General features: G+C 45.8%; 1 protein-coding gene across 5 annotated transcripts in view; it reads left to right on the top strand.

Annotated features, from left to right (window-relative positions):
- Positions 1 to 23,705, top strand: part of cux2b (cut-like homeobox 2b) — a 115,419-nt gene extending 91,714 nt beyond the window's left edge. For 2 of the 5 annotated variants that reach the window (XM_024439009.2, XM_042331651.1), the window contains exons 5-22: positions 5,878 to 6,018; positions 7,617 to 7,767; positions 8,020 to 8,096; positions 8,180 to 8,246; positions 12,869 to 12,917; positions 13,628 to 13,732; positions 13,971 to 14,153; positions 14,253 to 14,311; positions 14,420 to 14,468; positions 14,735 to 14,825; positions 14,968 to 15,621; positions 16,883 to 16,999; positions 17,263 to 18,116; positions 18,475 to 18,640; positions 18,837 to 19,139; positions 20,337 to 20,525; positions 21,177 to 21,453; positions 21,565 to 23,705. In XM_024439009.2, the coding sequence (XP_024294777.1) occupies positions 5,878 to 6,018; positions 7,617 to 7,767; positions 8,020 to 8,096; positions 8,180 to 8,246; positions 12,869 to 12,917; positions 13,628 to 13,732; positions 13,971 to 14,153; positions 14,253 to 14,311; positions 14,420 to 14,468; positions 14,735 to 14,825; positions 14,968 to 15,621; positions 16,883 to 16,999; positions 17,263 to 18,116; positions 18,475 to 18,640; positions 18,837 to 19,139; positions 20,337 to 20,525; positions 21,177 to 21,453; positions 21,565 to 22,396 (4,364 nt within the window). In that variant the 3' untranslated portion in view covers positions 22,397 to 23,705. The remainder of the gene's footprint in view (positions 1 to 5,877; positions 6,019 to 7,616; positions 7,768 to 8,019; positions 8,097 to 8,179; positions 8,247 to 12,868; positions 12,918 to 13,627; positions 13,733 to 13,970; positions 14,154 to 14,252; positions 14,312 to 14,419; positions 14,469 to 14,734; positions 14,826 to 14,967; positions 15,622 to 16,882; positions 17,000 to 17,262; positions 18,117 to 18,474; positions 18,641 to 18,836; positions 19,140 to 20,336; positions 20,526 to 21,176; positions 21,454 to 21,564) is intronic. The other 3 variants (XM_024439011.2, XM_024439013.2, XM_024439010.2) reach the window with 3 other exon arrangements.
- The last annotated feature ends 1,755 nt before the right edge of the window (positions 23,706 to 25,460 follow it).

Here is a 25,460-nt window from a genome sequence, read left to right as displayed (position 1 = left end):
TGAGCATCTCTGACTCTGCGGTTACGTTTGAACCTTGGTGTTTGTAGCTGTCGCTTTGAGAGGAGGAGCGGGGCCCTGTCGCCAGGAGCGTAGCCCTGAGATTGGCGCTCCAGGTGTTTGCTCTGCCCCCTCCCCTCTCTTTACTCACACACCTCCCTCGGGATCACCTCATCCCTCTCTCTCTCGCTCTCCCTCCGTCTCTCCTGAAGAACACAGTACCTTTCATCTGAGCAGGGAGCTCACTTACTGTGTGTGTGTGTGTTTGTGTGTTGTATGTTTGTTGGGCCCTTGGCAGGGCTGAGGTCTGCAATAGTTGAAACGTTGGGGCAACAGTGCTAGCTAGTGGTGACCAAATACTACTGCATGGTACGGGTTCAAGGACCAGGAACAACTCCACACAATTCCATCATGGCTTTATGACTTCATTGCACAATGAATATTAATGTATTGAAGTCTCCTTGGCCTGCGAGATTGTAAGTGCAGTGCATATTGAAGTCTCATTGGCCTGCGAGATTGTAAGTGCAGTGCATATTGAAGTCAGTTTGTAATTTCTTTTGGCTCCAAGGTTGTAAGAATAGAGCATTAATGACCTTTGTGATTTGACCTTAGTCTATTCAAAGAATTATGGTCCCCTTATAGCTCCCTGTATACACTGAGTGGATAAAACCTTAGGAACACCTTCATAGTATTGAGTTGCACCCCCTTTTGCCCTCAGAACAGCCTAAATTTGTCGGGGCAGGGACTCTACAAGGTGTCGGAAGCGTTCCACAGGGATGCTGGCCCATGTTGACTCCAATGTCCTTTGGGTGGTGGACCATTCTTCACACACACGGGAAACTGTTGAGAGTGAAAAACCCAGCAGCGTTGCAGTTCTTGACACAAACTGGTGCCCCTGGCACCTACTACCATACCCCGTTAAAAGGTACCTAAATGTTTTGTCTTGCCTATTCACCCTCTGAATGGCACACAGACACAATCCATGTCTCAATTGTCTCAAGGATTAAAAATACTTCTTTAACCTGTCTCCTCCCCTTCATCTACACTGATTGAAGTGGATTTAATCAGTTAATCAGATTTAAGTGACATCAACAAGGGATCATAGCTTTCACCTAGATTCACCTGGTCAGTCTGCCATGGAAAGAGCATAATGTTCATAATGTTTTGTCACCTCAGTGTACATCGGCAGACGCTGGAGAGAGAGGCTTATTGAGGCCTGTAAGGCATTGTTTTTTAAAATAATAAGTGTGATGCTGAGCACATTCCATCAGAAGATGAGAGGGAACTTGGAGAGCTGTGTGTCTACGCTCTGTTTGTGGCAGTATCAAAAATGAAAGGGTATAAAAAAGTTGATGGAAAATGAAAGCTCTTTTGGGCAGGACGAGATTCTGCACAAGTGATTAATAAGAGCAGTAATAAACAAAGGCCCAGGAGATGTTTGAGGTGCTTAATAATGCATTATGTTCATAAAAGAGCTGGGCCTCTCCAATGGATCCCCGTGGAGCAGAGACCCCAGAGGGACCGGCAGAGTGTGTGCTCAGAACAGAGAGGAAGTGTGTGTGCGTCGGCATGTGAGTGTATACATATATATATAAAGGGTACGGGTGAAACTCAAGCTATGAAGTGTACAGGAGATGAATAGTTTCAGTTGTGTTTTTTCTGGGGGGTTTTTGTGATTGTTCACCGAACAGTTATTTTGTTATTGTAACAACAACAAAAAGAGCAACACAACAAGAAGACCAACCCTATCAATTAAAGTTAAAGAGTGGCTGAATTATATTGTACCCTGATATTCCTGTTTATGTATATTTCTAAGAGCTTCTTTTTACAGTTGTAGAGATGTCCTTCAGTCTGCCAGACAAAGGCATGTGTGGAACACAGACAAAAGAACAGGTTAAAAAGTTAGTCTTTCAGATTGTCTGTCAGCACACAGTGAAAGACACACTTCTTTCACCATTTCTTTCTTTCTCTCTCTCTCTCTCTCTCTCTCTCTCTCTCTTCTCTCTCTCTCTCTCTCATTCTCTCTCTCTTTTCTCTCTCTCTCTCTCTCTCTCTCTCTTTCTCTCTCTCTCTCATTCTCTCTCTCTCTCTCTCTCTCTCTCTCTCTCTCTCTCTCTCTATAGTGATCTCTGTTTCTTTATCTGTATCTCTCACTCTCTTCTCCACATACAAGTCAAGGGGAGACTTTTGTTCTGTGCTCTGAATATTGTATTCGTGAAGACACAGAAACTGATCGTTTTTACTGTCCGTTAAGATTTTGTTGAAAATGATTTCATCGTAGCTACAAAAATCTTTATAATTTAGGTTGAAACAAGGATAGACATTAAAGAATTGTACCTTGTGAGCGCGAGTGACTATGTAGTTGTTAAAACAATAGATTACTTTGTTAAAGACTATTAGACTTCAATCAATGGAAGTGTTCCCACACGGCCACATTGGTTTGAGACTCCCGGTTTGAGACTCCCGTACTCTGTAGGTAGAGTATTGGTTGTTTACTTTTGGTTTAATTAAGAAAAGATACAACTTTTTTCAAAGGTAGCCATTTTGATGGTGCACTTTGTCTTTGAAGGTTGGACTAAGGACTAACTGTTCAGTCAACCTAGTTTCGTGCCATGACAATACACTACTCATGTACAGTGTTACGGTTTGTTGCAGCAGCAGGAAATGGCGTTTTTGGAACTTGAAGACCACAAAGAGAAAAACAACACAAAACAAGACTGTTTTGTATGAAAAGAAAAAACCCTCGAAGCACAGCCTTGTAAATTAATTTGTTCATGTTGTATGATGGGAACACAGCTGGCCTCATTAACATGCGCACAACAAATAATTATAGCATTTTTTTTTCTTCTCTCCAGCCAGCCAGTGCTTGGCTAATGGGCTTGCTGGGTTAATTATGTCAGAGCGTAATTACACAGAGCCCAGGGAGACGTAATGGTGCACCCCGCTGAGCCCACACCGCCTAATGACAGTGTATCGCTGACATGGCAAAGACGGACCGTCCCAACACACCTGCTTGTCTTGGCTCACACCACCCTCGTCCACTCCCACCCACCACCACTGCCCACCCAGACACATCCTTGACCTGTCTGTCCCTCTGTCCAGGCCACAGTCCAGACAGTATTTATGTGGACAGTTCACACAGTGGGCCCTGGCCTAACCTAGTCTATATCCAACTCCATAGGAACAACCATAGGAGCTGGCTATCAAACATGAACATATCTATTGTGACCATGCTAGCCATGGCCTGTTTATCCTGGGCTGTCAAGAAGCAGCACCCAGAGATCTGCCCCCTGCTATGGGATGAGCAATAGCAGCGTAATACCTGACCAGCGGCCACTAGGAACCAGCCATGGAAGCTCATTATCTCATCTGTAACACTGATGCAAACTCAATGGAGATGATGAGACCACACACACATAGATTCTATGATAGCCCTACCCTGGCTTACTAGTGTAGTGACTTTGTTAACACCACACAATACCACCAAATCAGGTGGAACTGTGTTGAAGTACAAATTAACAACTGTGTTGAAGTACAAGTGATCCCAGGATCGTCAATGCCAGCTCATCTTTGCTGGTATACTGAGAGGACAGGCGTGTGTCCCTGGAATGACCTCTGAACCTTCTCCTCCTCATAACATTCTGTTCATCCCCACCTTTGCCCAGCCACTGTGAGTCACGTGTGAATGGACCATATTTGACTGGAGAATATGATGTATTAATGTGCAGTGATTTATGACCCTCAATGAGGTGCTGTTGTGCTATCTGTTATAATGACTACAGGGCAGACGTCCAATCAGCAATAATTAAGATACGGACTGAATTTTAAAAAAACGTGCTGTTTATTTGCAGAGATAGTGATATGACCCACTCACAGTAGATAATGGTGGGGGATGATGATGGTCGTGTGGGGGGGGATTCTAGGTATATTGGCAGTATGGAGTCAAATTTAATTCAAGTATGCAATCTTCCTTTTATGGGAAGGATTTACTGTTAAAGAAATGCTCTTAAAGGAATATCCAGCACAGCTTATTAGCAACATCAATTAGCAGTCCTGTTCTCTTCCGTTAAGAGCAGTCTTCTTTGACACTTCCCCCAACTGTAGCCCATCTTGTAGAGCTACACCCTGGTCCCTCTGAGAGTACCCCTGCTGCTCTCCTCTTTGACTGGGTTCATTTTGTATACCGGACTACCATATATCCCTTCACTTTTTTTTGCCTAGCCACTGATTGATAATCCCTGCTTGTCCAAGTGTGAGAGATCCCTTACTGTAATCTCTGCACTTTGATCATGGAAAGTTAAAAGGATATATGGAAAAGAGGCTGATAAAGGGATTTCTGTGACAGTGCGTCCATGTGAAAAGCACTGTTTTAAGTCGTTCTGTTTGTCTAAGAAGAGCTCTGCTCTTCAGTGTGATGTCCCATGTGACTGATGCAATATCTCCAGTGTGGGTGTAACAGTGAACACAGACACACAGGAGGCTCAGTTGACTGTAAACGGTCCTGGGGAAGAAATGGTTCAATCAATTATCTTTGTCCGAGTGTTTCTGATGAAACTTCAGATATGTCAAATGGTTATGGAAGTCTTTTCACAAATTGCAAATTTTTGACAGTTGTGTTTCTGTGGCCTGTTTCGACTTGGCTGTCTAGTCTCAGTGGTGTCTGTTGAAGTGTAAACGTCTGTGGTTAGGCTCTCTGAAAAGTCAGTTCAGTCTGTGCCCGTGTTGAAGAAAGGATATGATCGCGTTCCACACAGGTGCAGAAAGACGAGCGCATGAAAGCTGCGGGAGAAAAGTTTGTGCAGCAAAGCAGCGATTTTCCCTCCTTGGAGTTTTGAAAGGCTGGTGTGTGTGTGTGCAAGAGTGTGTGTGTGTGTGTGTGTGTGCGTATCTCTACATCCTCCCTCCCTCCTTGTCAGGTGGCTCCCCTGAGCCCCTCTCTCTGTGCTTTGGCACTAGAAGTCACCTCCTTTGGTGTGCGGCAGGCAGGTACACAACAGGAGCAGCTCTCCCTCTCAGAGCTGTTGAACTTTTCGGGAAGGGAAGAAAGGGAACGGGAAGATTAAAAACAGCCCTGTGATGTGGAGTGCCGAGCCGCCTCCTGAGAATTCCTGGCATAATAATTTAAATGATCAAATGACACAGAGGAGACTTGTTAGCAGAGAAACAGCCTCCTAGTTGGCCCCATGGGGCCCAGGCTGCCGCACATGCATTGCAAAACAGCTCCTCTGTTGTGCTAAAGAATCAGTCTTCTTTTTCTCTTCTTTTCAGGAGCAGACTTTTTCCAGACTTTGTTGGATTTGTTTAGGTGTATATTTGGGACTGAAGTGCGCATCATATTCTACTGCAGTCTATGCGGCTTTGTTTTGACATTCATTTACTGGTGATGAGTTCCATTGGATTTGATTTTAGTAGTTTAGTCTATTCATGTCATTAGGGCCAGCCAGCCTGTGAGATTTCTAAGGGGTCTCATTGGAGTGAATTCTAGAGTCCCTCTTTGAAACAATTTCTCAGTCTCCTACTCTTGGTGCTGTTGTGCAGGAGAGCATATGATAACTGTACTGTCTCGTGCAGAAAATGGTATAGTATATTATTCTTTTAATATGCTATTTAAAAAGTTCATTTTCAACATCCTGACATCAGTTGTATAACAGGAGACATATTTTGACATCAGCAACAAGATAATTGTGATATCTCATTATATTTGATCAAATAGATAGGCAATGAAATTCACTTGACTGAAGTGTTGAACTTTTGACTTTACTAATCCACTTCAGCATTTGAATTACCACTCAATATTATGGCTGTGTGGTTGTTTTGCATGGAGTGGTTCATAGAAAAATTTCAAATTTCTCTCCATCTTGTTTGTCTTTTTGCTCTCAGACCCAGTTCCCGTTCTTGAGGCCACACACACCCTGGAGGAGAGGCTGCAGCAGCTGCAGAGTTCGGCCCCAGACAGCGAGGCCCTGGTCAGGGAGATCAGCGGGCACTGGAAGAGACACCTGGAGTGCCTTGACAAGCCAGGTCAGACCAGAGGCACAGCCTGGTCTCATAGACTAGACGTAACATAGTAAATGTAAATCCGGGACCCTCAAATTAGTATGATATGTTATGTTTGGTATGGTTACATAAGACAGATGTTTACTTAAGCCAAAAACTAAAGTAGGGTGGTTAGTCGGGGTGGATGGGTGCGCATATAAAGCGAACGTCGAGCAACCCAATGATTGCGAGTTTGAATCTCATCACGGACAATTTAGCATTTAGCTAATTAGCAACTTTTCAACTATACTGAAAAATATATATAAATGCAACATGCAACAATTTCAATGATTTTACTGAGTTACAGTTCATATAAGGAAATCAGTCAATTGAAATCAATTCATTAGACCCTAATCTATGGATTTGACATGACTGGGCAGGGGCGCAGCCATGGGTGGGCATAGGCCCACACACTTGGGAGCCATGTCCAGCCAATCAGAATGAGTTTTTCCCCACAAAAGGGCATTATTACAGACAGAAATACATCTCAGTTTCATCAGCTGTCCATGTGGCAGGTGAAGAAGCCGGATGTGGAGGTCCTGGGCTGGCGTGATTACACGTCGGGGTCTGCGGTTGTGAGGCTGGTTGGACGTACTGCCAAATTTTCTAAAATTACTTTGTAGGCAGCTTACGGTATTTTCTGACAACTGCTCTGGTGGACATTCCTGCAGTCAGCATGCCAAATTGCATGCTCCCTCCAAACTTGAAACATCTGTGGCATTGTGTTGTGTGACAAAACTGCGCATTTTAGAGTGGCCTTTTATTTTCCTCAGCACAAGGTGCACCTGTGTAATGATCATGCTGTTTAATCAGCTTCTTGATATGCCACACCTGTCAGGTGGAGAAATGCTCGCTAACAGGGATGTAAACAAAGTTGTGCACAACATTTGAGGGAAAGAAGCTTTTTGTGCGTATGGAAAATATCTATGATATTTTATTTCAGCTCATGAAACATGGGACCAACACTTTGCATGTTGTGTTTATATTTTTGTTCAGTATACCTTCTACTTTTTAGCTACTTTGCAACTACTTAGCATGTTAACTAACCCTTCCCCTTAACCTTTTTAGCTAACCCTTGCCCTAACTCTTTAACATAACTTCTAACCTTAACCCTAATCTCTAGCCTAGCTAATGTTAGACAGCTAGCAAACGTTAGCCACCTATCCATCTAGCTAGAATTCTTTACATGTTGCACGTTTTGCCAATTCGGAACATATAATATGAATTGTAATTCTTAACATATCATATTTAATGGGTGATGGATATCCAGAAATTAATACATACCATATGAAAGGTAACATATCATACTAAATGGAGTGTCGTGGTTTATGTACAAAATAATAAGAAATGCTCTGAGACCAGGTTGCAGCCACAGCCCTGACCACAGAATGGGCCCAGGCCTAGCTCACTGCTGCTCGATTGTTCAAAATTTCAATTTCAGAGAAAAAAATCGAATAAACTATTTTTGTTCTACAAACAATCCACTTTTATCCACACACGGATGTCTCTGTTCCGTGTAGTCTCTGTGGCCTCTCACCTCAGATGATCACAGCACTCATCTGTACTCTGCTCCCTATCCACAGGAGACACAGAGGAGGACCCAGCAGCAGCAGAGTCAGGACCTGGGGAGGCATCGAGCTGGACAGCTGGTGTGATGACTCCAAACAGCAAACAGGCCCTCAGAGTCACAGGCTCACTTCAGCAGAACCACCAGGGCCAGAACCAGACAGAAGGGTTAGAAACACAGGCCTGATCCTTGCCTCCCTCACAACCTTGTGAACATGATATGATGTGTCCATGATAAAAGCAAAAAAGAGGACAGCCCCCAGCCCGTCAGTCATACTGCACAATGACAATAGACCTGGATGTAATCACATTTAAACCTCAATCTAATGAGTGGAAACAGAATGTAATACAGTATGTGTTCTGTATGCCTGAGAGTATGTAAGCATGGGCATCTTTAACATTGCATCTCTCTTCTCATAGGGAAGCCGAAGACACAGATGCCACTCTGGCCGACAGACTGGGTGAGGCCGAGGAGAGGATCAAAGTGCTGCATTCATGTGAGTGTTTTGTCCGGTGGTCCTTTCTGGACACAGTGAGGTGAAAGGTCATCACGACTAATCCTGTTCCTCTATCTCTCTAGCTCTGAGCACAGCCCAGACAGATCTTCTGGACCTGCGGTGTAAATACGACCAGGAGAAGGCCAACAAGTAAGAGCCTGCTTATATCTCCACTGTCTCTCAACTCCTCTGTTCATGTAACCCACTCAGCCTATGTCCATACTGTGGTCACTGCTTGTTCTCTAACATGTTCCCTAACCCTCATTTACTCTACTCATGATCTCTCCATCTATACTAATGCAGGTCCCTACTGCAGGCCCCTACTGCAGGTCCCTACTCAGGTCCCTACTGCAGGCCCCTACTGCAGGTCCCTACTCAGGTCCCTACTACAGGTCCCTACTGCAGGTCCCTACTGCAGGTCCCTACTGCAGGTCCCTACTGCAGGTCCCTAGTCAGGTCCCTACTGCAGGTCCCTACTGCAGGTCCCTACTCCAGGTCCTTACTCAGGTCCCTACTGCAGGTCCCTAATGCAGGTCCCTAATGCAGGTCGTTACTCAGGTCCCTAATGCAGGTCCTTACTCAGGTCCCTACTGCAGGTCCCTACTGCAGGTCCCTACTGCAGGTCCCTACTGCAGGTCCTTACTCAGGTCCCTACTGCAGGACCCTACTGCAGGGCCCTACTGCAGGTCCCTACTGCAGGTCCCTAATGGAGGTCCCTAATGCAGGTCCTTACTCAGGTCCCTAATGCAGGTCCCTAATGCAGGTCCCTAATACATGTCCCCACTGCAGGTCCCTAGTCAGGTCCCCACTGCCGGTCCCTACTGCAGGTCCCTAGTCAGGTCCCTAGTCATGTCCCCACTGCAGGTCCCTACTTAGGTCCCTAATGCAGGTCCCTAATGAAGGTCCCTACTGCAGGTCCTTACTCAGATCCCTACTGCAGGTCCCTACTTAGGTCCCTAATGCAGGTCCCTAATGAAGGTCCCTACTGCAGGTCCTTACTCAGATCCCTACTGCAGGTCCCTACTTAGGTCCCTAATGCAGGTCCCTAATGAAGGTCCCTACTGCAGGTCCCTACTTAGGTCCCTAATGCAGGTCCCTAATGGAGGTCCCTAATGGAGGTCCCTAATGCAGGTCCCTAATGCATGTCCCAACTGCAGGTCCCTAATGCATGTCCCCACTGCAGGTCCCTACTGCAGGTCCCTACTCAGCCCCACCTATGCATACACCACTATGCTCAGCCTTCTCTCTTTAGCCATGCTTGCTCTACCCTAATTCACACATGGTCACTCTCTACTGGAATGTACCCATGTCCAGTCTGAACCTTCAGAATGCCATTGTAAAAACAGACCTGGGCTGCAACGGAAATTACACCCTATTCCCTATATAGTTCACTAATTTTGACCAGAGCCCTATGCGTGTAGTGCACTATATAGGGAATAGGGTGCCATTTTGGATGTTACTGTGATGTGACTCACTGACTAATGCAGGTGGATGGATGGGAGAGCTCTGTGTTGGCCTCCTCTGTCTGACAGCCAGGGCCTTGCCTTGCCAGGCCTCAAGAAGAATGGCTTCATTTAAAGATTGCTTCAGAAAACACTCTACCTTGTCCTGGATCTGTGAGCGCTATGTATCCAGCTCAACGGTTGAAATGAATGTGAAGTTGTATGAAGGATGTCGATAGACATTCAAAGTAAACACTCCTTTGTTTGGGCAGTGCTGCGGACGAAGCACAGTGAGCCGGTGCTAATGGATTTTCTCCCAGGCTTAATCCATGGTGCAATTGAACTGGAGTTTCCAGACCCACCGCCATCCATTCTGCTGGATTTGAAGAATTTTCCGTTCGACTCCCCTTTCATGTTCAGCAGCTGTTCACAGTGACGGCTCGTTAGCTCTCTGTGAGGGGAGAGAGGAAGGATGGTTGTGCGTTGGTTTTAGGGCCACTGGGCCAGTGCTTCGTTTGTGAATGGCTCGGCTTGTAGTTAGTGAATATGAGGAATACATCCTATATGGGTTGTCCGATGAGTGGGTGTTGTCCTCAGCTGCCTGTGATAGGCTAATAGAAACACTAAACACCCCCCTGGTCTCTTATCACCACTACCTCTCAGTACTCATCTCCGTGGCTCTGTGTAGCTAACTTCACCTCCTAATTACTCTGATTGACTTTTTCCTTGATGTTAATAATAAAGGTGATTTGGCTGTTTTGAGTATCTGAACAGGTAATCAATACAAAAGCATTTTTTCCATACTGCTCAAGTTCATTAAATCTGGATATGACACCTGTTACCTTTTTCTGTCAGTGTGGTTCCATCCATCCTGGGCTTATTGATGTGGCCTGGACTCTGCCCAGAGCTTCTGGACTGTATTGCACACCACACCACTACTAATTAATATAGAGAACTATTGATTTATTTGAATTTTTAATGGGTCTGGTTTTACTATTGTTTCACCCCCTCCCTTTCCCCCCCAAAAGCAATGCTCTGTGACTATTCAGAATGGGTTATAAGTCATGCAGTTAAGTTGTTTGTGTCATTAATCTTCCTCAAACAAGCACATAATAACCAGCAGTGAGATGAAGGGCACTGTGGGTGCAGACGGAGGTGAGGAAGAACATGGTTTGTTTGAAAATAGTTTGTTTGATAGTGAACAATATCGCTGATTTGCTCTCAAAACACATTAGTGAAACGGAAAGGGGTTTCTTTGTCCTGAAAACTTCAGAAATCTTTGCATATTTTAATCAATTTCACAGTTCTCGTTAATTCATCTTTCTCCACATTTTGAAAATCAACTCCCATGTGTCTAAAAAGAAACTTTTGAACTTCAAACAAACCTCATGAATAATCTGTCTATTTATATTGGACTTCTCTGATTGTTAGATGGATGGAGGCATGTAGGAATGAAATCTCCAAAGAAAAGTATTGTATTGATCAGACATGCAGTCCGTTTCTGTCTGGTTTTGGTTGTATTGTAGTGAGCTATGTGAGGAATGATGCTTTGTTTATGTTGTGTGTGATTTAGTGTGAATCGTTTCAGAAAAGTGTGTAAGGGGTCTGATAACGAGTTGATGATTAGGTGATTATGCCCTCGAAGCCGGCGTTTGGAGGATATATTGGCACGGTGTTGTTAGGCCCTAGACAGTGGATTGCGCAGTGAGATAGAACATTAAATAGGCATTTCAACATCATGGGCTTAGCCGGTGGTCATTTGTGGACTAGACACCGGCTGGAACGTGGTTTTAACCAATCAGTATCCAGGATTAGACACACCCATTGTATAATTAAGTGATAATGCCCTCGAAGTCGGTGTTTGGAGGATTATATTGGCACGGGAGATCTGGCAAACTGTGACAATATATCCTCCAAACACTGGTTTCGAGGGCATTATCACTTTTGTTCAATGGGTTACCAACCAATTCAAATAATGATTGACATTTAAAAAAACATTATTTTGATGAATTTATTCATACTGTTTCATCTTTCCACGAGATATAGTCCCGACACAAATCTAGGGTTTGCTACCCAAGCCGGCTAGTTGTTCATTCTATCGGTTAGGTTGCCAGAGATGCAACCTAGTCGTGAAGTATTTGTATTCTGTATCTATGGAAGTGACCCAGTCGTTAGTTAATGTTTCGTTCTTATCCCCTTTCTTGCTAGCTAGTCAACTTGGGCTAACACAAACAGTGCAGCCAGAATAACAGAAAAGTAGCTGCATTTTCATTTGTTTATGCTATTTCCTAATGACATTAACAGAACAATGAGCTAGCTAGTGATGCGGGATTTCACCTGGTATAGAACATGGGCCCTCTCGCCAGGACACTGTTCAGAGAACCTAGCCATCTACATAGCTAACACAATCCCTTCAAATGCTGGAAAGACAGCAAACTAGCTGCATTTCATTTAGTTACACCTGTTTTTTATTGTCATTTCTTTGTATATATCTCTAAAACTTATGCTGATTCATGATTTGGAGAAAAGCTGCCTGCCTGTCTGTCTCATCCCAACTCTTGACACATTCATTCCTATGGGACAGCTGGAGATCGAATTTGAATATTGAAACAATGTTGCAAATGTTGGAGACAGACAGCAAGGTTTATACAAAGCTCTGCTGTTGAAAACCAAACGCTCATCTAAACGAAAGGGGAGATTATGTCTAGATGCTTTTTTACAGTGGAGATCGAGTTTATATGTTGCCTGGTTGGGCTGATGAGACAGTGGATTGCAGGGTGAGATGGAATAGTAACTAGCCATTTCAACGTCATATCCTTAGCCGGTGGTAACTTGTGAAATAGACACCGGCTGGAACGCGGTTTTAACCAATCAGCATCCAGGATTAGACCCACCCGTTGTATAATTAAGCAATAAGGCACGAGGAGGTGTGGTACAGTATATGGCCAATATACCACACATTCTTAGAATGACACCAAGCGGAGTGCCTGGATACAGCCCTTAGCCGTGGTATATTGGCCATATTCCACAAACCTCCAAGGTGCCTTATTGGTATAAACTGGTTACCAACATAATTAGAGCTGTAAAAATAAATGTTTTGTCATACCCATGGTATACGGTCTGATATACCACGACTGTCAGTCAATCAGCATTCAGGGCTCGACCCACCCAGTTTATAATGTGTTATAGACTCATGTTATATGTATTGCGTATTGTGCTGTATGGTGTTGCCCTACATTGAGGTCAGACGTCAAGGAGGGTGTATAAATCATGCTAGACTAGGCGATTGCCCCCTCCGTAACCCACAGGCTGGTTCTGTTTGTGTTCCAGGGCGGAGGAGGTCGGTGTGATCATGATGAATCTTGAGAAGGCAAACCAGGTGAGTGAAAAATGGCGTCCTGTTGGCAGCCCTCTGAATAAGATGCTTCTTCGTTAAGATAATCACTCCTGTAATCAAGCATCCTGTTTAATTAGACACCCTGCATTCTGCAGCACCCTTGCCTCCCCCTCCCTGAGCTCCTGTGATTAGAGGCAGTAAACCCTGGCCCCCGTCTGTGGGTGCTCCACGGCACCACTGCAACACTCAGTAAAGGACAGGAGAGACTGCCAAGCGCGATTGATGCCGGAGTGCCGTGCGCTGGGGCTCGTACCTACCTCATTGCCTTAATTGCTTCCTTTCCTTCCTAGTGATTTCTCTTCTCTCTCTGTTTTCTCTTTCCTTCTCTCTCTCTCTCTCTCTCTCTCTCTCTCTCTCTCTCTCTCTCTCTCTCTCTCTCTCTCTCTTGAACCTTCTCTCTCTCTTTCTCTCCGCCAGCAGCCCTTAGTTAAATTTTCTCAAAATGAATCATTAATTAGCAGCCCGAGTGTGACGGAGCAGGTAAACAGTCTGGGAAGAAAGTACACTGACTAAACAGTCCTCTCAGGAATATCGAGTTGCAGTCTTCTGCCGGTGGTCCTCCTCTATTTATTTAGTTTCTGAAGGTCTGTCCTCAGAATCATCTGTCTGTGCTCTTCAGGACCAGTTCATCTATATATCTGCTGAGTGACTGACAGGTGAGTGAGTTGTAATGCTGTGATGTTTGATTGTAGAAAGCAGAAATGGCCCAGAGGGAGGTGGAGAGGCTAAAGGAACAACTGGCCAGTCCCCGGAGCGCCACCCCAGGGAGCTGCCATCCACCAGAGGGCACTAATGGGGTGAGACGAGACCACATCCTCTTCTGTTCAGATCAATGTGTTCCTCAATCCCCCCCTCCCCTCCTTCAAATTCATTGAAGCTTCACATCATGGATCTTTTAAGTGTGGGAATTCTGGACGGTATAATTTTAGCCTTTTTCAAAAGGAATTCTCACCTTCCATTTATTTACCCTTCAGTGTCTTTGACTCCTTTTGACTCTGTTTCCTCTCACACCCTGTCTTTCTTTCTTCCACTTAGGAGAAGGGTGATGTGTTGCCATCCAAGCTGGAGGCTAAGCTGATGGCTAAAGACCGAGAGATCCTCAGGCTACTGGAAAACGTACAGAGACTACAGTTCGCACTACAGGAAGTCCAAAACATCTCAGCCAATCAGATCATTGAGCTGGAAAGCCAGCTGACCTATAAGACAGAAGCTATTGAGGTAAGTCCTACTGCACACACTCAAATGGCAAGCGGTATGGACCCACCTTCTTGTCGGTGGAGTTTGCTGATATATGCTTCCTCTCTTTGACTGTTTCAGAGATTAGAAGCTAAACTGCAATCCCAGTTGGACTATGAAGAGATTAAAACAGAACTCCGGTGAGACAAACACCCATGGTGCTTGAGAAGAGACGACTAATCATATTACAATATCTTATATATAGAAACACAATATAACATTCTTACTGTTGTTTTTTCCTCTTGTAGTATCTTGAAGGTAATGAAGCTGGCCTCAACGAATGGTAGCTCGTCCCAGGTGAGATATATATTGAAGTTTATTGCCTTGTTGTTCATAGCCCAGCATTAATCAAAATAGTTTGCTTCTTAACAAAACAGAACTTTCGTTTCCTCTTAATGTTCCACTGCTGTCAGGGAAGAAAAAGTTTAGCAGTGCCATTGAATGCCTCAGTGAGCGTCATGCATTGTAAGGATATCTACAGCCACTATAATTGATTAATCGAAATTGAACAGCCTGTGTGTGTGTGTGTGTGTGTGTGTCTCTCTCTCTCTCTCTCTCACCAGGACACTGCAGAGGCTTTTTTGCGGGACAAAGAGGCCTTTCTTCCCTCTCCCAAGTACCTGATGGATAAGGCCAGAATCTTACACAACAATGGTGAGGCAACAGTATCTATGCCTATGAAATCTAATTGTAGTTCGTGAAAGCTGTTTGTATTGTACTGTGTTGGCTCTATGCAGCTGTATACCCCAGTGGGTGTGAAAGTGCTGCTAATCTGAGTGTGACTCTGTGTCTGCAGATGAGGACCGATCGGAGGAGTCAGGCAGGGAGTCAGACAGGGAGTGGGGCAGGCCCTCAGGGTCCTTCTCCTCAGTCTCCCAAGTGGATGAGCGTACCTCTGCCAGCCCTGGACCCCCCACAATGGACGTCTCCTCCTCTAGCCACGACCTCCCCCGCCCCTTCTCTGTGTCCCCCTGCTCAAGGGAAAGGCTGTCTGCGGACCACGTCGTCCACAAGCAGCTCCTCTCCTCCCCACTCTTTAAGAAGGAATCCGGCAGCCCCCTCATGGCCTTCCCTACCACCCTGTATGCAGCCAAAGTCACCCTAATGTCAGCCAATCAGGGACCTGCAGGGGCTGGCGGCATCGAGGCCGGCCTGCCCAGTGACCAATCGGAAAGCGGGAGCTCCACTGCGGGTGATGACGACCAGTTGGAGACAGCAGAGATTGCCTTCCAGGTCAAAGAGCAGCTGCTGAAGCACAACATTGGCCAGCGTGTGTTTGGTCACTATGTGCTGGGCCTATCACAGGGCTCGGTCAGTGAGATACTGGCCCGACCCAAGCCCTGGAGGAAGCTGACAGTGAAAGGCAAGGAGCCCTTCATCAAGATGAAACAGTTCCTGTCTGACGATCAGAACATCTTGGCCCTCAGGACCATCCAGGTCCGACAGAGAGGTGAGTGGACTGGACAGTTGTCACTCCAGCAGAATACTCAGCAGGGTCGGTCCTGGGCGGTCCATGGATGGGAGACCAGATGCTGCTGGAAGTGGTGTTGGAGGACCAGTAAGGAGCAGTCTTTCCTCTGGTCTAAGGTGATCCCAATGCCCCGGGGCAGTGAAGGGGACATTGCCCTGCATAGGGTGTCGTCTTTCGGATGTGACGTTAAATGGGTGTCTTGACTCTCTGTGGTCATTAAAAATCCGATGCCACTCATCTAAAGAGTAGGGGTGTTAACCCCTCATAGCTAAATTCCCAACCTGGCCCCATTCCATCATGGCCACCTAATCATCCCCCTAATTCCTAATTGGCATAGATCATCTCTCCACCTCTCCACAAAAAGGGTTGTCATGCATCACCCAAGTGGATGCTACACATTGGTGGTGGATGAGGGGAGTTTCCCCCTACTATGTAAAGTGCTCTGAGTAAAATGAAATAATATCAGGCATTAATCTGCTGTACATGCATTTAATGTGCTAAAGCAGAAGGTTGTGTGTTGCGGTAACAGTATTTGTATTTGAGGATTTTATTAGTGCTGTGGGATAGAGCAGAGTTGGCCGCTCTGTCTCTCTGATGAGTTTTGAAAGGTTGGTGGTTTAGTTTCTGGGCCTCTCTGCATTTAAACCGTTTAATCTCCCTGGGCTGCACTTTTAACTTCTTCATTTGCATTTGACATTTTAGTCATTTAGCAGAGACTCTTACCCAGAGCGACTTTAGTGCATTCATCTTCAGATAGCTAGGTGAGACAGCCACATATCACAGTCATAGTAAGAACATTTTTCCACTAAAGTAGCTATCACCAAAGTCAGAGCTAGTAAGGCTGTAAGAACGTTAAATGCGAGTGTTAGGTCTCTGGGGGGGGGTCCTAGCTTCAGGGGGAGGCTGGTTCCACCATTGGGGTGCCAGGACAGAGGAGAGCTTGGACTGGACAAGGCAGAAGCTTCCCTCCCATAGGGATGCGAGGGCCAAGAGAACAGAGGTGGCTTCCTCTCCTATGTTTCTTGTGTTACTTTTAAACTTTGTTTTCTTCCCAGATTTCAGAGCTTTTGAAAGTTGAGCTTGCCGTATACCGCAACCTCAGACGCCAACATCTCAAAGGCAGCCATTGATCTTCCAGTCGAAAGCAACGCCTTGGAACTGCTCTCTGATCAGCCATCCCACTCACTCGCTCTCTCTCCCCCTCCTTTTCTCTCACTCTCTGTTACCCTCTCTGTGGTAGGGAGCATCACTCCTCGCATCCGAACTCCTGAAACTGGGTCAGACGACGCCATCAAAAATATCTTGGAGCAGGCCAAGAAGGAGATCCAGTCCCAGAGAGGAGGTGTGTCTGGAACAGGTTATGCATCTACTCTTTATTCAACTGTGCTAGGTCAGGTGACATTTTTAATTATCATTATTTTTGGTTTGTACATTTTGAGAGCAATTTTCATTGATGGCAGTTGACGTTTTTGAAGTTGGTGTGGACTGTGTATTCGTAGAGTTCTCTGTAACGGTTTGCGCGTGTTTGCGTGTGTTTGCGTGTGTTTGTGTGTGTTTGCGTGTGTTTGCGCGTGTTTGCGTGTGTTTGTGTGTGTTTGTGTGTGCGTGCACGATCTGCAGGTGACATTAAGTCGTCCCTGGGCAGCCCCTCCGGCTTGAGCAGTAATGGGGCGGGCGGCAGCTCAGACGACACCATCAAGAACATCCTGGAGCAGGCCAGGAGGGAGATGCAGGCGCAGCAGCAGGCCCTGATGGAGATGGATGTCTGTGGCAGGGCCTCTGCCACTAGCGCTGGGCCCCAGGTGGAGCGCCTGGGGCTCCCTGAGCCTTCCAAGGTCCTGCCTTTACCCACCTTCATCAAACAGGAGGAGGGGGGCACGGTGACCGTGTGCATGGCCAACCCCATCAGCAGCCCCCAGACCCCCCTCAGTGTCCTCTCCCCAGCCGCCTTTGTCCAGAACATCATCCGTAAAGTCAAGTCGGAGATTGGTGAGGCGGGGACTTACTTCGACCAGCACTGGTCTGTGGAGCGGGGGCCCATAGGCATGGTAGGTGGCGTAGGGGGCGGCAGCTCTCGGCCCTTCACCTCAGTGTCTCCCTCCCTGTCCTCCTCCTCGTCTTCGGGCCCCTCAGCCCTGCCCCGGCCCTGGCCCCGGCTGGAGAACGGAGAGTGTCTGCCCAACAGTGAGGAGGCGTCTGCAGCCGAGGAGGACACTGGCTCGGGGATGGTACGGTCTGTGGAAGTAAAAGTGGAGTCGGACGTGTCAGTGAGTGGGGAGTCACCCGGCCCTGGTCGTGGCCTGTCCTATTACCCATCATACCTCCCCCGCACCCTGAAGCCCACCGTGCCGCCGCTGACGCCGGAGCAGTATGAGATGTACATGTACCATGAGGTGGACACCATCGAACTCACCCGGCAGGTCAAAGAGAAGCTGGCCAAGAACGGCATCTGTCAGAGGATCTTTGGTGAAAAGGTGTGTGTTCACTTCACTCCATGCTTCCTCTAAAAAGGATGACATATTTTGGATAACTTACTGTGTCTCAATAAGTCATTTGTGAGGCCTCTTTCTAAGCCAAAAATGATTAAGATGTATCATGTGAATATTAAACTGATTTTGAGCATGTGTAATCAAAGTTTGTTCTTCAATTCGTATAGATTGAGTTCTTCTGCCCTCTAGTGGTTGTAGATATTCACTTAAATGGGTCCTTAGTGAAGCTGATGTGCCAGTCAGCATTTTGTCATGTCTCGAACAGATACCAAAGAGGTACTGAAATTGTTGCATTTTCTCAGTAGGAATAACTTGATGTTTATCCTGTGTATCCTCTCTCCAGGTGCTGGGTCTGTCTCAGGGCAGTGTGAGTGACATGCTGTCTCGGCCCAAACCCTGGAGCAAGCTGACCCAGAAAGGCAGGGAACCCTTCATCCGCATGCAGCTGTGGCTGCTGGACCAGCTGGGCCAAGCACTCACCCAGCTTCCCAGCCAAAGCCTCTCTCGAGGTGGGCCACTACACATCACACACTGCAGCTTGGGCCTATTTATTTTATACAAGTAATTATTTGTATACATATGGTCAATAAGAGTACGAATGTCTTTTCTAGCTAATCAGCTGAATATAGAAGGTCTCTTTGCTTCTTTATCTGTTGCTCTGACTGATGATTTCACCCTCTGATGTTTTGTGACTACCGCCCATAGATAAAAGCCCAGTGACAGCCCAGTCGTCGCCCTCCCCACCCCCCAGCCCAGAGGAGAGCCACCCCAGCCCATTGGTGGAGCCCGTCAGCCATACCCTGGAGAGCAGCAAAGAGAACCAGCAGCCTGATGGCCTGGGCCTAATGCCCCCCCACCCAGAAGGAGGGAAATCCACCCCCAGTCTGCTGTCCCTCCACCAGCCACACACCCCCCTGGGCATCCAGGAGCTGGTGGCAATGTCCCCAGAGCTGGACACATACGCCATCACCAAGAAGGTCAAGGAGGTGCTGACAGACAACAACTTAGGTGAGTGTAAGTTGTTGTCTCTGGATATGGCTTTTAGGAATGAGTGTGGGATTTATGTTGTGGTGAGTTAATGGTATGTGTTGTGGTTTTCTCTGACCACCTGGTTAGGATAAACCCTGTGTCTTAGTTCTGTCAGGTGTCCACTAGGCCAGCGGACCTACTTTATGTGTGCTCTGGTTGGAATACAGTGTGTCTGTCAATGTGTGTGCTAATTTCCTGTGAAACTGGAGGGCGCGCAATTCAAATAAATAATCATAAATATTATGTATTTTAAACATTTAGGTAGATATAAGTGTCTTATATCGGCTGAAAGCTTAAATTCTTGTTAATCTAACAGTAGCTATTACAGCGAAAACATGCCATGAGATTGTTTGAGGACGGCGCCCCACATCAAAATAGTTTTCCACCGGCACAGGTGTCATACATTCACATATAACAATTAAATATTCACTTACTTTTAAAAAATCTTCCTCTGATTTGTCATCCAAAGGGTCCCAGCATTAACATGTAGTGTCGTTTTGTTAGATAAAATCCTTCTTTATATCCCAAAATGTCAGTTTAGTTGGCGCCATCGATTTGAGTAATGCACTTGTTCAACTTGCAGAGAAAGGAATCTGAAAATCTACCCCTAAACTTTGATTCAACAAGTCAAAATACATTTCTATTTACTCCTCAGATACCCTAAAATGTAATCAAACTATATATTTTTTCTGAAAGAAGTATGTTCAGTAGGAAACAGATTTTAGCAGGTGCGTAATGTCTTCATGGTGAGCGCAAACACAAAATTCCAAGACCGTGTCCCTCTAAAACTGTTATTTCTTATTCGTTTTTTTTACAAGCCTGAAACTGTGAACATAGACTGCTGACACCCTGTGGAAGCTATAGGAATTGCATCCAGGGAGCTAATTTTCAATATGACCTGTCTCTTGCATTTCTAAGAGGATGGTCTCTCTCAAAAAAATCTGGTTGTTTTTTCTTTAGATTCTCCCCTATCATATCTATTGTGTTATATTCCCCTACATTATTTAAACATTCCTACAAACTTCAAAGTGTTTTCTTTCCAATGGTACCAATTATATGCAAATCCTGGTTTCAGGGCCTGAGCTATGGCAGTTTACTTTGGGCACGTCATTCAGGCAGGAAGTGGAGAAAAAAGGTGCCTAGCCCTAAGATTAAACCTTTGTTTATGTGCTCTAGGCCAGCGGCTGTTTGGGGAGAGTATACTGGGCCTCACCCAGGGCTCAGTGTCAGACCTGCTCTCCAGGCCCAAGCCCTGGCACAAACTCAGCCTCAAAGGCAGGGAGCCTTTCGTCCGCATGCAACTGTGGCTCAACGACCCGCACAACGTGGACAAGCTGAGGGACATGAAGAAGATGGAGAAGAAAGGTTGGTCAATTTATGGCATGTTATCTGCAAATGATGCTCTGTTATCAGGGTTTGCATGTTAGCAGTATGTGTATTTGCATTTAGCCAATCATACAGTAGAGCACTGTGTGGATGTACCAATAGATGTACAGTGCATTCGGAAAGTATTCAGACCCCTTCCCTCTTTCCACATTTAGTTACCTTACAGCCTTATTCTAAAATGGATGACATAATTTTTTCCCCTCATTAATCTACACACAATACCCCATAATGACAAAGCGAAAACAGTTTTTTTTACCATTTTGCAAATGTATAAAAATTCAAACAGAAATTCCTTATTTACATAAGTATTCAGACCCTTTGCTATGAGACTCGAAATTGAGCTCAGGTGCATCCTGTTTCCATTGATCATCCTTGAATTGTTTCTACAACTTGATTGGAGTCCACCTGTGGTAAATTCAATTGATTGGGCATGATTTGGAAAGGCACACACCTGTCTATATAAGGTCCCATAGTTCACAGTGCATGTCAGAGCAAAAACCAAGCCATGAGGTCAAAGGAATTGTCCGTAGAGCGCCGAGGCAGAATTGTGTTGAGGCACAGATCTGGGGAAGGGTACCAAAACATTTATGCAGCATTGAAACTCTCTTTCTCTCTGTGTTGTCCTCTCAGCCTACCTGAAGAGGCGGTATGGGCTGCTGAGTACCGGCTCAGACAGTGACTCTCCCAGTGCCCGCTCTGAGTGTGTGAGCCCAGCTCTGGCCTCAATAGACCTGTGTCCCTACAGTCAGGTGAAGAAGCCCAGGGTGGTGCTGGGGGCTGAGGAGAAGGAGGCTCTGAGGAAGGCCTACCTCCTGGAGCCATACCCCTCCCAGCACACCATTGAGATGCTGGCCTGCCAGCTCAACCTCAAAACCAATACCGTCATCAACTGGTTCCACAACTACAGGTCAGACATGGCATCAGATCCCTACCGCTAGAGGGACTAGAATAATTACATTGAATAAATAAGGTACACGACTCCTTCAAACTGTTAGTTTGATTGTTGTGTTTTTCTAAGCAGGTCCAGGATGCGACGGGAGGTCCTCATGGAGGGTCTCCAGGACAACGACACAGACACAGAACACCACAGCTACTCTCCCTCGGCCATACAGAGCCCCATCTCAGACGGAGATGAGAGGAGGCTGCTGCACCCCGCTGGACGCACCCCCCACCCCATCCGCCCCCTCAGCGCCAACACACCACTGCATAATGTCAAACAGGAGGCCAGTGAGCGGGAGGACGAGGGAGAGGAGGAGGAGAGGAACGGCTACATCAAACAGCCTAAGATCCAGTGTTTCTCTATGGGTGTCCAGTTCCCTCAGTTGAAAACGGAGCATGAGGACCTGATGGGTGGCTGCCGAGAGCTCCACCTGGCTCCACACTATCCTCAGAGCATGAGGCAGGAAGAGGGTATGAGCAGCCAGGCTCAGGGGCTCTTCCAGGAGGCACTCTCCCTAGATGGTCCCCAGAGAACCAGCCAGTCCACGCACGAGGTTGACGACTCCAGCAAGTCTCCCGTGGACCCGGTCAGATTCAAGGCCTCGTCTGAGCCCTCCCGCAGCAGCCTGGAGGTCTCACTCAACTCCCCCTCCGCTGCCTCCTCGCCCGGCCTCATGATGTCCGTCTCCCCTGTCTCATCTTCCTCTGCACCCATCTCCCCATCCCTGCCCAACCCACCCACGACAAGCACCAACCACAGCCTGGACCCTAACCCCATGCCTCCCATCCAGAGCCCCAAGCCCAACAGGAGCGTTCAGAGACGCACCGAGAAAATTGCCAACCTCAACAACATCATCCACAGGCTGGAGAGAGCGGCTAACCGGGAGGAGACCCTGGAGTGGGAGTTTTAGGCCCCTCCCTTCCTCCACATTTCCTCAGTCCTGCTGACTCACACCAGACATGGGAGACTCTCAAAGAGAAGCTTCAGGAACACATGAAGTGGAGCCTGGCTCCTGAAGGCCTGTCCTCCCTGTCCTCCCATACTGAATAAATACCCTGTAGGATACCAGGGGAAACCAGAGCTAAACTTACAGACAAATTCCCTTAGAGGGCTTTTAGAAAATAAAAAATATTTATAAATGTGTTTTAGTTTTTTTGATAATGGATACTACTTTGAAATATATGTAACAGCACTAGCTGTTGTTTTACCTAATGGACTCTTACGTGAAGACTTTTGCAGCTATGGTGTCATGAAATGTACACTGAAGTTGTGTAGATTGCCACTGGGTGAGATTAAAAAAGACTCTGTCTTAAGCCATCAAAAGCACTATAATTATATAAAAAGAGACAATGACCAAATTTGCTAATTTTTGAATAGCAATTTTTCCGATTTTGTCTGTAAAACGGGACAGTTTAAGTCAAGTAACGTGAAATTGTACTACTGACTAAGGGATAGTCCTTTAAGACTCTAAATATTCAACATCTCCTATGTACTTAGTTTCTTGGTGATATGTTTTGAAACATTTGTAACACAAAAGTATAAAGTGTGGTTGTACATGTTGTAGAATTGTCTGCAATAGCCTTCTGAACCAGATGTATCATGGTATTCAACTGACCCTGTTATCCTCTATAGTTAGTCACCTGTGATATACTGGAGCAAAAATTTGTGAAAAGAAATCTGTGAAAAATAAGAAAAAAAGGAAATGTAAAATCTAACGAGTAGAATCTTTTTTTGTTGTTATATAATCCTGGAGGTTTACAGTTTTGAACCCTTGTGCACCTGTCAGTAAGTGAAACTCACTACACATGAGCACAGTTTACATGATTTATTTCAGACTTACCTCTATGATCCTTTAACCTCTATGATCCTCCGACCGTTTGAATAAATTGATTAAGATATGTTTGAATTATGTCTCAGACAGCAATGGAACCTGAGAATCTATTAGTGAGGAGTCACAGGCAAATATTGACATTATTTAATACCACATTGAGAACGCCTGCTCTTGGATAACAAAAGACTTCATCCTCCTTTTCTCGCTTGATCCATCGTCCTTGTGTCCTCTCACGGGCTTTCATGCTGTTCCTCCTGCAGTCGTGTTTATTGTGCCCTTCCAGAGAGGTAACGCATTACTCCCTCAGTTGAAATACACTACATAACCAAACGTATGTGGACACCTGCTCATAGAACATCTCTTTCCAAAATCATGGGCATTTATATGGAGTTGGTCCCCCTTTGCTGCTATAACAGCATCCACTCTTCTGGGAAGGCTTTTCACTAGATGTTGGAACATTGCTGCGGGGACTTGCTTCCCATTCAGCCAAAAGAGCATGAGGTCGGGCACTGATGTTGGGCGATTAGGCCTGGCTCGCAGTCAGCGTTCCAATTTATCCCAAAGGTGTTCAATGAGGTGGAGGTCAGAGCTCTGTGCAGGCCAGTCAAGTTCTTCCACACGATCTCGACAAACCATTTCTGTATGGACCTCGCTCTATGCACAGGGGCATTGTCATGCTGAAACAGGAAAGGTTCTTCCCCAAACTGTTGCCACAAAGTTGGAAGCACACAATTGTCTAGAATGTCATTGTATGCTGTAGCGTTAAGATTTCCGGGCCTAGCCAGAACTATGAAAAACAGCCCCAGACCATTATTCCTCCTCCACCAAACTTTACAGTTGGCACTATGCATTCGGGTATGTAGCATTCTCCTGGCATCCGCCAAACCTAGATTCGTCCGTCGGACTGCCAGATGGTGAAGTGTGGTTCATCACTCCAGAGAATGTGTTTCCACTGCTCCAGAGTCCAATGGTGGCAAGCTTGTGAACTCTCCAGCCAACACTTGGCATTGCGAATGGTGATCTTAGGCTTGTGTGCGGTTGCTTGGCCATGGAAACCCATTACATGAAGCTCCCGACGAACAGTTCTTGTGCTGACGTTGCTTCCAGAGGCAGTTTGGAACTCGGAAGTGAGTGTTGCAACTGAAGACAGACAATTTTAACATGCTTCAGCACTCGCCGGTCCTGTTCTGTGAGCTTGTGTGATCTACCACTTCGCGGCTGAGCCATTGTTGCTCCTAGACGTTTCCACTTCACAATAACAGCACTTACAGTTGACCGAGGCAGCTCTAGCGGGGCAGAAATTTGGCCAACTTGACCTGTTGGAAAGGTGGTATCCTATAACAGGTCCACATTGAAAGTCATTGAGTTCTTCAGTAAAGCCATTCTACTGCCAATGTGTGTCTATGGAGATTGCATGGCGGTGTGCTCAATTTTATATGCCTGTCATCAATGGGTGTGGCTAAAATAGCCGAATCCACTAATTTGAAGGGGAATCCACATACTTTTGTAAATATACTGTATTGTATCTGTGCACTTGTGAGTGCAAGGGAAATTGACTGTTAGATAAATGAGTGCCCGAGAATGTAATGTTTACTTTAGCTCTGGTTTAGGCTTACTGTGTGCTACACCTAGCATTTAGTTCAGTGGGCTAACACAGTCTTGAGTCATTCAAACATCTCTGGTTTGATTCCTTGATGATAACATACTGTAGAAAGACACAATACCCTATAGAGCACCAACAAGTTTCTCTCTTGTTCGACCTCTATCTGACTGGAATAAGAATCTGTAAGCATGGATACAAGTCCTGATGGAAAGAACATGATACAATATGACCTCATCAAAATTCTACTACGTTGAATTCGGTTTGAAAGTACATTCTATGACACAAAATTAAATCAATTATTTCATATTATGCTTGCCGCTGGCCACTACTGTATTGTGTCTGTAATATGAGTTTTGTCATGCTTGCAGTTTGCTAATATCTTCTATATTTTGCTTCTGTTTGGTACTCTGAACGATTTTAATAGATATTCAATACCTTGTGTATGAACTACTTACAGCACTTAGATATTAATAATTGTGAGGATTCATGAAAAGTTCCAATATCGAAATGATCCTAACTTTTAGTGTCCACAAGTCTTTG

The sequence above is a fragment of the Oncorhynchus tshawytscha genome, linkage group LG12, assembly GCF_018296145.1.
Source record: "Oncorhynchus tshawytscha isolate Ot180627B linkage group LG12, Otsh_v2.0, whole genome shotgun sequence".
Taxonomy (NCBI): Eukaryota; Metazoa; Chordata; class Actinopteri; order Salmoniformes; family Salmonidae; genus Oncorhynchus; species Oncorhynchus tshawytscha.
Note: the sequence above shows the minus strand (reverse complement) of the source record. Positions and strands in the feature narration are given on the sequence as shown.